At 48.0% G+C, this 12,939-nt stretch overlaps 1 protein-coding gene across 1 annotated transcript in view; it reads right to left on the reverse strand.

Annotated features, from left to right (window-relative positions):
- The window catches only part of TESC (tescalcin), a 63,168-nt gene that overhangs the window by 12,971 nt on the left and 37,258 nt on the right, over positions 1-12,939 (reverse strand). The window contains exon 3 of the mRNA XM_079943320.1: positions 1,413-1,493. Coding sequence (XP_079799446.1) covers positions 1,413-1,493 — 81 coding nt within the window. The remainder of the gene's footprint in view (positions 1-1,412; positions 1,494-12,939) is intronic.

Consider the following 12,939-nt stretch of genomic DNA (forward strand, 5'->3'; position numbering starts at 1 on the left):
CCCCGTGCCACAGGGTCTTTGCACGTGCAGTTCTGGTCTCTCTCTGCTTTGCCTAGTTAACTCCTGGGCACTCTCTCCTCAGGTCTCACCCCACAGGTCCGGGAGGAAGGCCTCTGCATTTTCTGGGGCAGCCTGAGGACCCCGTAGCCCCAACCCATAAACAGGTGAGGCCCGGAGTCTTCCTCAGGGCCCTGCAGCCCTGGCAGAACCAGAGCTGGGCGGTTCAGGCTCGTACAACTTGAAACCCAACCGGGAGTCCCCACCCATGATACGACCTCAAGGAAGGGACATGCCTATTCCTTTCCTTCCTCTTTCTGCCAGTTCTCTCTGCTTCTCAGCGATCTCTGCAGACACAGGGTGTCAGGCCTGGGCCCCTGGTGTGTTTGTCCACAGGTTCTGGCAACCTGGAGAGGGCGTGACCCCCTCACCCCCCCACCCCTGCACCTCTCCACCAAGCCTCAGACACAGTGATCTCCACGAGGATATGTGAGTCTTTCAACTCCGATGACACTAGACATTTGGGGACATGAACTCAGGTGTCAGCCTCAGCTTTGGGATACTGTCCATAGTGCCTGTCTCTGCCTCAGTCTGTAAGCCAGGGTGCTGTGCGTAACGACAGCTACCCTGGCTCTTTAACATACGTCATCTCAGCACAGCCTCACAGCAACCCTGAGAGGCAGATGCTATTATCACCTCCGTTCTATATGTGAGAAAATCGAGGCAGCCTCCGAGAGGGGCCCCAGTGACCCTGCCTCCTGGTACTCATGCCCCATGTAGTCCCCTTTCCAAGTGCGAGGTGACCCAGTGACTTCTGACGAGGACAATACAGCAAAAGTCATGGCATGTTATCTGCAAGATGAAGTTACCAAAAGATGGTGTTTTCCATCTCAGGTGTCCAATCTCTCTCTCTCTCTCTCATTGGAACAGCTTACTCTGGAGGAAGCCAGCTGCCAGGTGTGGTAGCCCTGGTGACTGGTCCATGAGATGCCTCCAGCCAATAGCCAGGAGAGTGAGCTCGGAAGCAGAGCCTCCCCCAATCGAGCCTTCAGGTGAATGTAGCCCCAGCTGACCCACCCTGAGCCTGACAACCCAGATCCCTGACTCTCAAAAATGGTTAGCCAATAAATATATATTGTTTCAAACTGCTAAGTTTGGGGGTAATTTGTTTCACAGCCATAGCTAACTAATACAGAGGCCTAGAGAGATTGAGTGAGCTGTCCCAAGTCACCCAGCCATGAATCCAGGACTGCCAGACCCTGGACCTGTGGCTTGTAGCTCCTACCTGACAAAGCCCCCTCTTCTCTGCGTCAGCTTAAGGGGCTGTTCCGAGCACACGAGTCATGCAAGAAGTTACAAGGGCAAATGCTCCCCCAAAGTCACCCACCATCGGCAGCTCCAGGAGAAAGGCCCACCTGTTGTCGAAGAAGGCACGGACGATTTTGGATCTGATCGGGTTGAGCTCCAGGTCAGGGATGTTGTTGAAGTTCTCCTTGCTAGGTACCAAGGAGGGGGCGCACCGGGGAAAGAGTGAGAAAAGAAAGCAGACGTCAGAGAGCATGTTCATCGCTTCTCAAGCTGTGTTGTTTTATCCTGAGCAGACTCCACGCGAACAGTCCAGAATGAGACAGGACTGGAATATGCTGCACTGGTCTGTCTCCTCCTCTAACCTCTGGACTGGCAGGACCACAGAGGGTCTGGAGGCTCAGAGATGCCCTTGTGAATCTGATAAACGTCCTAGACACCCACCCCCAGGAAGATGCAGCAACACAAGATCTGCACCCCATTCCGAGGGGTCAGAGAACCCAGGCAGGGAAACCCTCAGTTGGCCCTTCTGGAATCAGAGAAGCAGGATGCTGGCTTGGAGCTTTGGAAGACAGTGTGGCAGGTCCTCAACAAGTGAGAAACATGGAGTTATCATGAGACCCAGGGATTCCACTCCTGGGTATATACCTGGGTATGTCCCTAGAGAAATGAAAACTCATCCACATAAAAATTTGCCCATGAATATTCATAGAAGCATTCTTCCTAACAGCCATAAAGTAGAAACGCCCCAAATGTCTACCAGCAGATAACTGGATAAATATGGTCTATCCATATAAGAGAATAGTATTCAGCCATAGAAAGGAATGAAATACAGATACAGGCTACAGCACGGACGGACCTTAAAGACACAGCGCTAAGTGAAAGACGGCAGACGCAAAAGACCACATAGCGTATGATTTCATTCACATGAAATGTTCAGAATAAATCAATCCACAGAGACAGAAAGTAGCTTAGTGACTGCCAGGGGCTGGGGGATTGGGAGTGATGGGGAGCGGGGATGGTGTCTACAGGTCTGGGGATGGTGTCTACAGGTCTGGGGATGGTGTCTACAGGTCTGGGGATTCTTTTGCGGATGATGAAAATGTTGTAAAATTGACTGTGGTGATGGATGCATAACTCTGTAAACATACTAAAAGCCACTGCATTGCACATCTTAGTGGGTGAATTGTAGGATATGTGAACTGTATTTCAGCAAAGCTGTTTAAAAAAAGAGAGAGAGAGAGGGACCTCCCTGGTGGTCCAGTGGTTAAGACTCCACGCTTCCACCGCAGGGGGCGTGGGTTCCATCCCCGGTCTCCCTGCTCGGGGAACAGGATCCTGCATGCCAAACAGTAGCACGGCCAGAAAAAAGAGAGAGGGAGGAGAGATGCTTGCAGCAGAGGGTGAATTTCAAACACAGACACTCTGTTGCTGCGCACAGGTGTTGCTGGGTCCTAGAGGCTGTGGGTTTGCAGGCGTGGAGGCAGGCAAGTCCCTCATCTACCTGACCTTCCTGCATAAGGCCATCCTTTGTTCTCGGAATCTGCTTCCAGCTCCCTGGACTTCAACGGGCAGTGGCCTTGGAAGGGAACCAGGGCACAGGCTGGGAATTCCGGTGAACAAGGGGGCACGCCCAGTGGGGAGAGGAGGAAGGATATTAGCCACTTAAAACGAGGATGTCCAGGAGGCCTCAGATTCAGAACTTGAAACTAGAACCAACCCATGCTGGGAAGGAGGAAGTGTCACATACACGGAGAATTCAGCACCGTCAGAGCTGGAAGGTCCTGTCATGACACAGCTGACCCCTGTCCTGCCCCCACCTTACAGATGGGGATGCTGAGGCTCAGGGAGGAGAAGGAGGACCTGCCTGGGGCCCCGACGCCTCCGTGTTCTCTCCATCTCTGTGTGTCTCCGCCTCTCCCCATCCCCCAGCGCTCCCAGCTCGGCCTGCTCGCAGCACTTGGCCAAACTCAGGAGCCGGCGTCAGTGGACGCCAACATTTTAGATTCCCGAGAGCCCAGTCCTAAAGGGGGCGACACAGAGCAGCTGGCCTGCAGCAATGGAATACTTATTTGGCCATAAAAAAAGGAATGCAGTACTGACTCATGCTACAACACAGATGAACCTCACAAGCGTGAACCTTATTTCCCCACTTAGCAGTGAAAGAAGACACACAAAAGGCCACACGGTGTATGATTCCATTTATACGAAATGTCCAGAATGAGCAAATCCATAGAGACAGAGAGCAGACTGGTGGGTGCCAGGGGCCGGGGGATAGGTAATGGCTCGTAGGCACAGGGTTTCTTTTGGGGGTGATGAAAACATTCTAAAATTGACTGTAGACTTCAAGTGGGCGAAGTGTGTCGCATGTGAAATATATCTCAATGAGGCTGTTTTAAAATATCCCTAAGCTATTTTTAAAAACCAAAAAGCGAAGAACCACTGCACTATCGCTCCATCGATATAAAGAACAAAACGTGAGGCGCTCACCTGTGCAGGTTCACGGTCAGCTACCGGGAATGCTGCCTAGGAGGGAGCAGGAGGGAGCTCTTGGGGCTGACGATGTTCTGCCCTTGCTCTGGGTTTGGGGTCACGGCTGTGTTCAGTCTGTGAAAGATCATCTCACCGCCCCTGTCCCTTTTCCCCATGCACGTGACAGTCGCCCCACACTGGCACAGGCCCCCATCCTCCCCTCCTTCCTCGTGAGTCGGAAGCAGCCACAGGAGGAAACAGAAAACCCAGGGCCCCCGGGATGGGAACAGGTCAAGTTAAAGGGGCCACGTGGAGCTTGAGAGGGGACGTGGGGAGAAGGGAAAGGAAGCGAGCAGCTGCTAGCTGGCAGGAGACCCCCAAGCCCTGTCTGGCTTTCACTGGCCAGGGGTCTTGGCTACTGCTAACTCTTCCTCAGCCTTAGTCTCCTCATCTGTGAAGTGGGCACAGCCTCTGGAGTCAGACTTGGGTTCTACCAGCTCTGCTGCCTGGGACAAGTGACTCAGCCTCTCTGAGCTTCCATTTGCTCCTCTACACACAGAAGCCTCGTGCGGCTGTCGCTCTCAGCACGGTGCCTGGCGAAGAGCAAGGGCTCCATGGATGGAGGCCTTCAGGCATCCGAGAGCACGGGGACAGGACTCTCGTCTCCACAGCACCACAGCCTCAAGGCCTCACACAGCTGAGGGCTGCGCAGGGGCTCAAAACACGGCGTGTGGACCGAACAGCTGAGCAGAAGGGACGGCGGGTGTGGGCAGGGCACCCGGCCCCCAGGCTCTGCTCCTTCCCCAGCCATCCACACCCTTTGGTGCCCCCCAGGAGTCAGTCTGCAGATCCTTGGAGAGCATCACAACCCCGCTCTGCCTTGCCGAGTCCTGGATGGGGCTCTCAGAGGAGCTTTGTCCCAGGGCTGCTGGAAGGACCACATGTGGGGACACGCCTGGGAAGTAGATCTGATTAATTCCCCAGGAGGGAACAGAGGCCAAAAATGGGGATGCTGCAGGTTCGGGGGGCACTGGGAGACACCGGTCCCCATGCTTGTGAAGGTGGCAAGAAGGGCCCCCCGGCACTATGACATCCTACAAAGGGCCAGAGGGACCCTGGCTGACTTGGGAGGGAGAGCAGACAGCAAGGCCCCAGGAGGAGGATAGAGGCAGAAGGACCTCGAAGAGCCTGACTGTGTGTCTGGAGGAGAAAATTAACAACAAAGAAGAGGTCTGACCGCCGAGAGGTGAGGCAGGTGCCAGGAATCGAACTGGGGACACAGTGTCTTTGGGTCCTGGCCGCACAGCCCCTGGCAGGTCTGTCCAGGTGTCTTTGAAGCCTAGCTGCCTTTCTCCAGAAGCTAGAACCACACTGTCCCTCACCACGGGCACCTTACTGACTCTCCAAGCCTCAGTTTCCTCATCTGTGAATTGCGTACAGACCAAGCACCACCCCCCAATATCAAAGGGGAAGTGAAGTCAAGTGCACCTGGGGGCCGGTCCAGGCTCTGCTCCTGACCAGGCATGTGGCCCTGGGTGAGCCACTGCATGTCCCAGAGCCTTGATTTCTCATCTGTAAAATGGGGATTGTGGGAATATCCCAGCAGGACCATGGGGTTAATGAAATGATTGAATGAGATAAACACAGGTAAGGTGCTTAGCATAATGCCTGACACGCAGTGAGATTGTCATTTTAAAATGATGATGGTGATAATTATAGCAGCAGCAGCAGCTGACCTTCTATGTACTCCCAAGGTGTCAGGTACTGTTCTGAGAGCCCTACATTATTATCCTACAAGGTAAGAACATATTTCCACCTTACAGATGAGGAAACCGAGGCAGAGAGCTGAAGAAATGTCTTACTGCTAAGAACAATACCCCTTAGGTGGCACCCGGAAGCTCTAGCCCGGGAGCAGCTTCTCCTAAGGGGCGTGGGGAGGGGACCAGGACCTTCCTGCCAGGATTTTTTGTGCAAAGGCATGGGGATGGGAGAACCATCTGGTGCCAAGTAGGGAATTCTTGGGAATTCCCTGCCTGGCCGTCCAGTGGTTAGGACTCAGTGCTTTCACTGTCATGGCCCGGGTTCAATCCCTGGTTGAGGAACTAAGATCCTGCAAGCCATGTGGTGCAGCCCAAAAAAAAAAAAAAAAGCAGGGAGAGAGAGTAGACAGCAGAAGCAAGAAGAACTACAATCCTGCAGCCTGTGGAACAAAAACCACATTCACAGGAAGACAGACAAGATGCAAAGGCAGAGGACTATGTACCAGATGAAGGAACAAGATAAAACCCCAGAAAAACAGCTAAATGAAGTGGAGATAGGCAACCTTCCAGAAAAAGAATTCAGAGTAATGATAGTGAAAATGACCCAGGACCTCGGAAAAACAATGGAGGCAAAGATCGAGAATATGCAAGAGATGTTTAACAAAGACCTAGAAGAAATAAAGAACAAACAAACAGAGACGAACAATACAATAACTGGAATGAAAACTACACTAGAAGGAATCAATAGCAGAAAAACTGAGGTAGAAGAACAGATAAGTGACCTGGAAGACAGAATGGTGGAATTCACTGCTGCAGAACAGAAAAAGAAAAAAAGAATGAAAAGAAATAAAGACAGCCTAAGAGACCTCTGGGACAGCATTAAATTCAACAACATTCGCGTTATAGGGGTCCCAGAAGGAGAAGAGAGAGAGAAAGGACCCGAGAAAATATTTGAAGAGATTATACTCGAAAACTTCCCCAACATGGGAAAGTTTTTAGCCACCCAAGTCCAGGAAGTGCAGAGAGTCCCATACAGGATAAACCCAAAGAGAAACACGCTGAGACATACAGTAATCAAATTTGCAAAAATAAAGACAAAGAAAAGTTATTGAAAGCAGCAAGGGAAAAATGACAAATAACATACAAGGGAACTCCCATAAGGTAAACAGCTGATTTCTCAGCAGAAACTCTACAAGCCAGAAGGGAGTGGCATGATATACTTAAAGTGATGAAAGGGAAGAACCTACAACCAAGATTACTCTGCCGGGCAAGGATTTCATTCAGATTCGATAGAGAAATCAAAAGCTTTACAGACAAGCAAAAGCTAAGAGGATTCAGCACCCCCAAACCAGCTCTACAACAAATGCTAAAGGAACTTCTCTAAGTGGGAAACACAGGAGAAGAAAAGGACATACAAAAACAAACCCAAAACATTAAGAAAATGGTCATAGGAACATACATATCAATAATTACCTTAAACGTGAATGGATTAAATGCTCCAAGCAAAAGACACTGAAGGCTCGCTGAATGGATACAAAAACAAGACCCATATATGTGCTGTCTACAAGAGACCCACTTCAGACCTAGGGACACATACAGACTTAAAGTGAGGGGATGGAAAAATATATTCCATGCAAATGGAAATCACAAGAAAGCTGGAGTAGCAATGCTCATATCACATAAAATAGACTTTAAAATAAAGAATGTCACAAGAGACAAGGAAGGACACTACATAATGATCAAGGGATCAATCCAAGAAGAAGATATAACAATTATAAATATATATGCACCCAACATAGGTGCACCTCAATGCATAAGGCAACTGCTAACAGCTATAAAAGAGGAAATCGACAGTAACACAATAACAGTGGGGGACTTTAACACCTCACTTTTACACCAGTGGACAGATCATCCAGACAGAAAATTAATAAGGAAACACAAGCTTTAAATGACACAATAGGCCAGATAGATTTAATTGGTATTTATAGGACATTCCATCTGAAAACAGCAGATAACACTTCCTTCTCAAGTGCGCATGGAACACTCTCCAGGATAGATCACACCTTGGGTCACAAATCAAGCCTCAGTAAATTTAAGAAAATTGAAATCATATCAAGCATCTTTTCTGACCACAACATTATGAGATTAGAAATCAATTACAGGGAAAAAAATGTACAAAACACAAACACATGGAGGCGAAACAATGTTACTAACTAACCAAGAGATCACTGAAGAAATCAAAGAGGAAATCAAAAAATACCTAGAGACAAATGACAATGAAAACGCGATGATCCAAAGCCTATGGGATGCAGCAAAAGCAGTTCTAAGAGGGCAGTTTATAGCTATACAAGCCTACCTCAAGAAACAAGAAAAATCTCAAATAAACAATCTAACCTTACACCTAAAGGAACTAGAGAAAGAAGAACAAACAAAACCCAAAGTTAGCAGAAGGAAACAAATCATAAAGACCAGAGCAGGAATAAATGAAATAGAAACAAAGAAAACAATAGCAAAGATCAATAAAACTAAAAGTTGGTTCTTCGAGAAGATAAACAAAATTGATAAACTATTAGCCACACTCATCAAGAAAAAGAGGGAGAGGACTCAAATCAACAAAATTAGAAATGAAAAAGGAGAAGTTACAACAGACACCACAGAAATACAAAGCATCCTAAGAGACTACTACAAGCAACTCTATGCCAATAAAATGGACAACCTGGAAGAAATGGACAAATTCTTAGAAAGGGATAACCTTCCAAGACAGAACCAGGAAGAAATAGAAAATGTGAACAGACCAATCACAAGTAATGAAATTGAAACTGTGATTAAAAATCTTCCAAGAAACAAAAGTCCAGGACCAGACGCCTTCACAGGTGAATTCTATCAAACATTTAGAGACGGGCTAACAGCCATCCTTCTCAAACTCTTCCAAAAAATTGCAGAGGAAGGAACACTCCCAAACTCATTCTATGAGGCCACCATCACCCTAATACCAAAACCAGACAGATACTACAAAAAAAGAAAATTACAGGCCAATATAACTGATGAATATAGATGCAAAAATCCTCAACAAAATCCTAGCAAACAGAATCCAACACCACATTAAAAGGATCATACACCATGATCAAGTGGGATTTATCCCAGGAATGCAAGGATTCTTCAATATACACAAATCAATCAATGTAATACACCATATTAACACATTGAAGGAGAAAAACCATATTATCATCTCAATAGATGCAGAAGAAGCTTTTGACAAAATTCAACACCCATTTATGATAAAAACTCTCCAAAAAGTGGGCATAGAGGGAACCTATCTCAACATAATAAAGGCCATATACAACAAACCCACAGCAAACATCCTGCTAAATGGTGAAAAACTGAAAGCATTTCCTCTAAGATCAGGAACAAGACAAGGATGTCCACTCTCACCACTATTACTCAACATAGTTTTGGAAGTCCTAGCCATGGCAATCAAGAAGAAAAATAAAAGGAATACAAATTGGAAAACAGGAAGTAAAACTGTCACTGTTTGCAGATGACATGACATAGAGAATCCTAAAGATGCCACCAGAAAACTACTAGAGCTCATCAATGAATCTGGTAAAGTTGCAGGATACAAAATTAATGCACAGAAAAGTTGCCAGATACAAAATTAATGCACAGAAATCTCTTGCATTCTTATACACTAATGAAGAAAAATCTGAAAGAGGAATTAAGGAAACGCTCTCATTTACCACTGCAGCAAAAAGAATAAACTTTCTAGGAATAAACCTACCTAGGGAGACAAAAGACCTGTACACAGAAAACTATAAGACACTGATGAAAGAAATTAAAGATGATACCAACAGATGGAGAGATATACCATGTTCTTGGATTGGAAGAATCAATATTGTGAAAATGACTACCAAAATACTACCCAAAGCAATCTACAGATTCAATACAATCCCTATCAAATTACCAATAGCATTTTTTACAGAGCTAGAACAAAAAGTCTTAAAATTTGTATGGAGACACAAAAGACCAAGAATAGCCAAAACAGTCTTGAGGGAAAAAAACAGAGCTGGAGGAATCAGACTCCCTGACTTTAGACTATACTACAAAGCTACAGTAATCAAGACAATATGGTCCTGGCACAAAAACAGAAATATAGATCAGTGGAACAAGATAGAAAGCCCAGAGATAAACCCACGAATCTATGGTCAACTAATCTATGACAAAGGAGGCAAGGATATACAATGGAGAAAAGACAGGCTCTTCAATAAATGGTGCTGGGAAAACTGGACAGCTACACGTAAAAGAATGAAATTAGAACACTCCCTAACACCATACACAAAAATAAACTCAAAATGGATTAAAGACCTAAAAATAGGACAGGACACTATAAAACTCTTAGAGGAAAACATAGGAAAAACACTCTGACATAAAACACAGCAAGATCTTTTCTGACCCACCTCCTAGAGCAATGGAAATAAAAACAAAAGTAAACAAATGGGACCTAATAAAACTTAAAAGCTTTTGTACAGCAAAGGAAACCATAAACAAGATGAAAAGACAACCCTTAGGATAGGAGAAAATATTTGCAAACAATTCAATGGACAAAGGATTAATCTCCAAAGTATATAAACAGCTCATTCAGCTCAATATTTAAAAAAAACAACCCAATCCAAAAATGGGCAGAAGACCTAAATAGACATTTCTCCAAAGAAGACACACAGATGGCGGAGAAGCACATGAAAAGCTGCTCAACATCACTAATTATTAGAGAAATGCAAATCAAAACTACAACGAGGTATCACCTCACACCAGTTAGAATGGGCGTCATCAGAAAATCTACAAACAACAAATGCTGGAGAGGGTGTGGAGAAAAGGGAACCCTCTTGCATTGTTGGTGGGAATGTAAATGACACAGCCACTATGGAGAACAGTATGGAGGTTCCTCCAAAAACTACAAATAGAACTACCATATGACCCAGTAATCCCACTACTGGGCATATACCCAGAGAAAACCATAATTCAAAAAGACACATGTGGGCTTCCCTGGTGGCACAGTGGTTGGGAGTCTGCCTGCTGATGCGGGGGACGCGGGTTCGTGCCGCGGTCCGGGAGGATCCCACGTGCCACGGAGCAGCTGGGTCCGTGGGCCATGGCCACTGAGCCTGCGCGTCCGGAGCCTGTGCTCCGCAACGGGAGGGACCGCAGCAGTGAGAGGCCCGCGTACCACAAAAAAAAAAAAAAGACACATGCACCCCAATATTTATTGCAGCCCTATTTACAATAACCAGGTCATGGAAGCAACCTAAATGCCCATCGACAGATGAATGGATAAAGAAGATGTGGTACATATATACAATGGAATATTACTCAGCCATAAAAAGGAATGAAATTGGGTCATCTGTAGAGACGTGGATGGATCTAGAGACTGTCATACAGAGTGAAGTCAGAAAGAGAAAAACAAATATCGTATATTAACGCATATATGTGAAACCTAAAAAATGGTACAGATGAACCAGTTTGCAGGGCAGAAATTGAGACACAGATGTAGAGAACAAACGTATAGACACAAAGCGGGGAAAGCGGCGGGGGTGGGGGTGGGGATGGTGGTGAGATGAACTGGGCGATTGGGATTGACATGTATACACTGATGTGTGTAAAATGGATAACTATTAAGAACCTGCTGTATAAAGAAATAAATAAAAGAATACAAAAAGAAAGCAGGGAACTCTTGGCGCTTCTCAAACATGAACGTGCACACGAATCCTGGGGATCGTGGTAAAATGCAGGTTCTGATTCAATAGTCCTGTAAAGGCCAGTTTCAGTCTCATTTTTCCTTCTTCCCCTCCCACCCCCAGGTGCCCATGGGGCTGGTTGAACCAACTCAGCCAAAGGTCTCCCTGCCACCCGTGGGAACAGCTCTGCTTCACCCTGAGCCCAGGGCTGGGGCTGGAGCTGATACACGGTGGCCAGTGGTCCAGCGATGCTGCCCCAGTGACCAGTGGGGAGGGGTCTACCCATGAGGGGTCCAGGGGCACACAACTTCTGTGGGTTTACAACTTTCCCCCTCGAGTCCCCCTCGTGTTTCCTGTGCCAGGCTGAGTACTCTGTGAGCTCAGCCATGTTTAATCACCCTCACACCCCAATGATGGGTGACGCCAATGACCCCCCATTTTACAGGCAAGAAAATGAGGCCCAGAGAGGTGAAGTGACTAAGCCATCGTCACACAGCTAGTAGAAGAGCTTTGAATCCAGCTCTCACCACCCCCATGCACTTCCTCACACTTGCTATTTCCTTCAAGTTGTGGTTTTTAATTTAAACAGAGAGAACGAGAGAGATCTTCATGAGGCATCTGATCCCACCCAGCCCCGAGAGGCCCCATCGGGGACCCAGAAAGAGGGCAAGACAGTGTCCAGCCCACAAAGGAAGGAAAGACGAAAAAACCACGAAGGAGGGTGGGCCGGGCACTTCCTCCTGCCTTGCGGTGTGGGTTGGTTTCCGGCGGCTTTGAGGCTCAGCTCAACTGCAAAGTTCTCTCTGCAAGTCTGGGGAGGATTCTCAGCCTGGAGCCCCGGCCTCCCTGCTCTCTGCTGGCCCAGGGCTTCACAGCTCAAGGAAAGACACGGGGCTCTCTCCTCTGCGGGCCGCATGCCCTACCCTCCCGGACCCCCTCCCTGCACTTAGTGTTGAGCTTGTGATGGTTGAACAGCAGGGCAACTGGGGGCCCACAGGGGCTCATGAAGGAAGGAGCACGTCTCATCTAGCCCGTGTCTTGGCAGGCAGTGCCGAGCCGCTCAAAGGGCAGCCTGGACAGCAGTGGCAGCAGCACCAGGGAGCTTGTGAGAAGTGGAGGGTCTTGGCTGGGCCCAACCAGCTGACTCAGAACCTGCATTTCACCTCGATCCCCAGGATCTGCACGCAAGTTTGTGTTTGAGAAGCTCTGAGAATTCCCTACTTGCACCAGGCGGTTCTCCCATCCACATGCCTTTGCACAACAGATTCCGGCAGGAAAGCCCCGGTCCCCCCGCCCCCGGACAAATGCCTCTTCCAAAAGCTGAGGCAGCATCAGCGACCTGATTCCTCCCCGCACGCGCTTCCTGCCCCGCCCCCCACTGCTGCTCCATGCCCGGCCCGGCCGCACCCCAATACCGGTCACGTACTCATTACAGGGGGAGCGACAGGTATTGCAGCACCTTCCAGGTGGCAGACCCTGTTCTGCGTGCTGGCTTCAGCAGCGATGCGAAAGACATGATCCCTCCTGGGGTTCCAGTGGGGGAAATGATAGAGACAGAAAACGGAGGGACTTCCCCGGTGGTCCAGGGGTTAAGACTCTGCCTTCCAGTGCAGGAGGCGTGGGTTCGGTCCCTGTTTGGGGAACTCAGATCCCACATGCCGTGGGGTGTGGCCAAA

Source organism: Stenella coeruleoalba (genome assembly GCF_951394435.1).
Source record: "Stenella coeruleoalba genome assembly, chromosome: 14".
Lineage (NCBI taxonomy): Eukaryota > Metazoa > Chordata > Mammalia > Artiodactyla > Delphinidae > Stenella > Stenella coeruleoalba.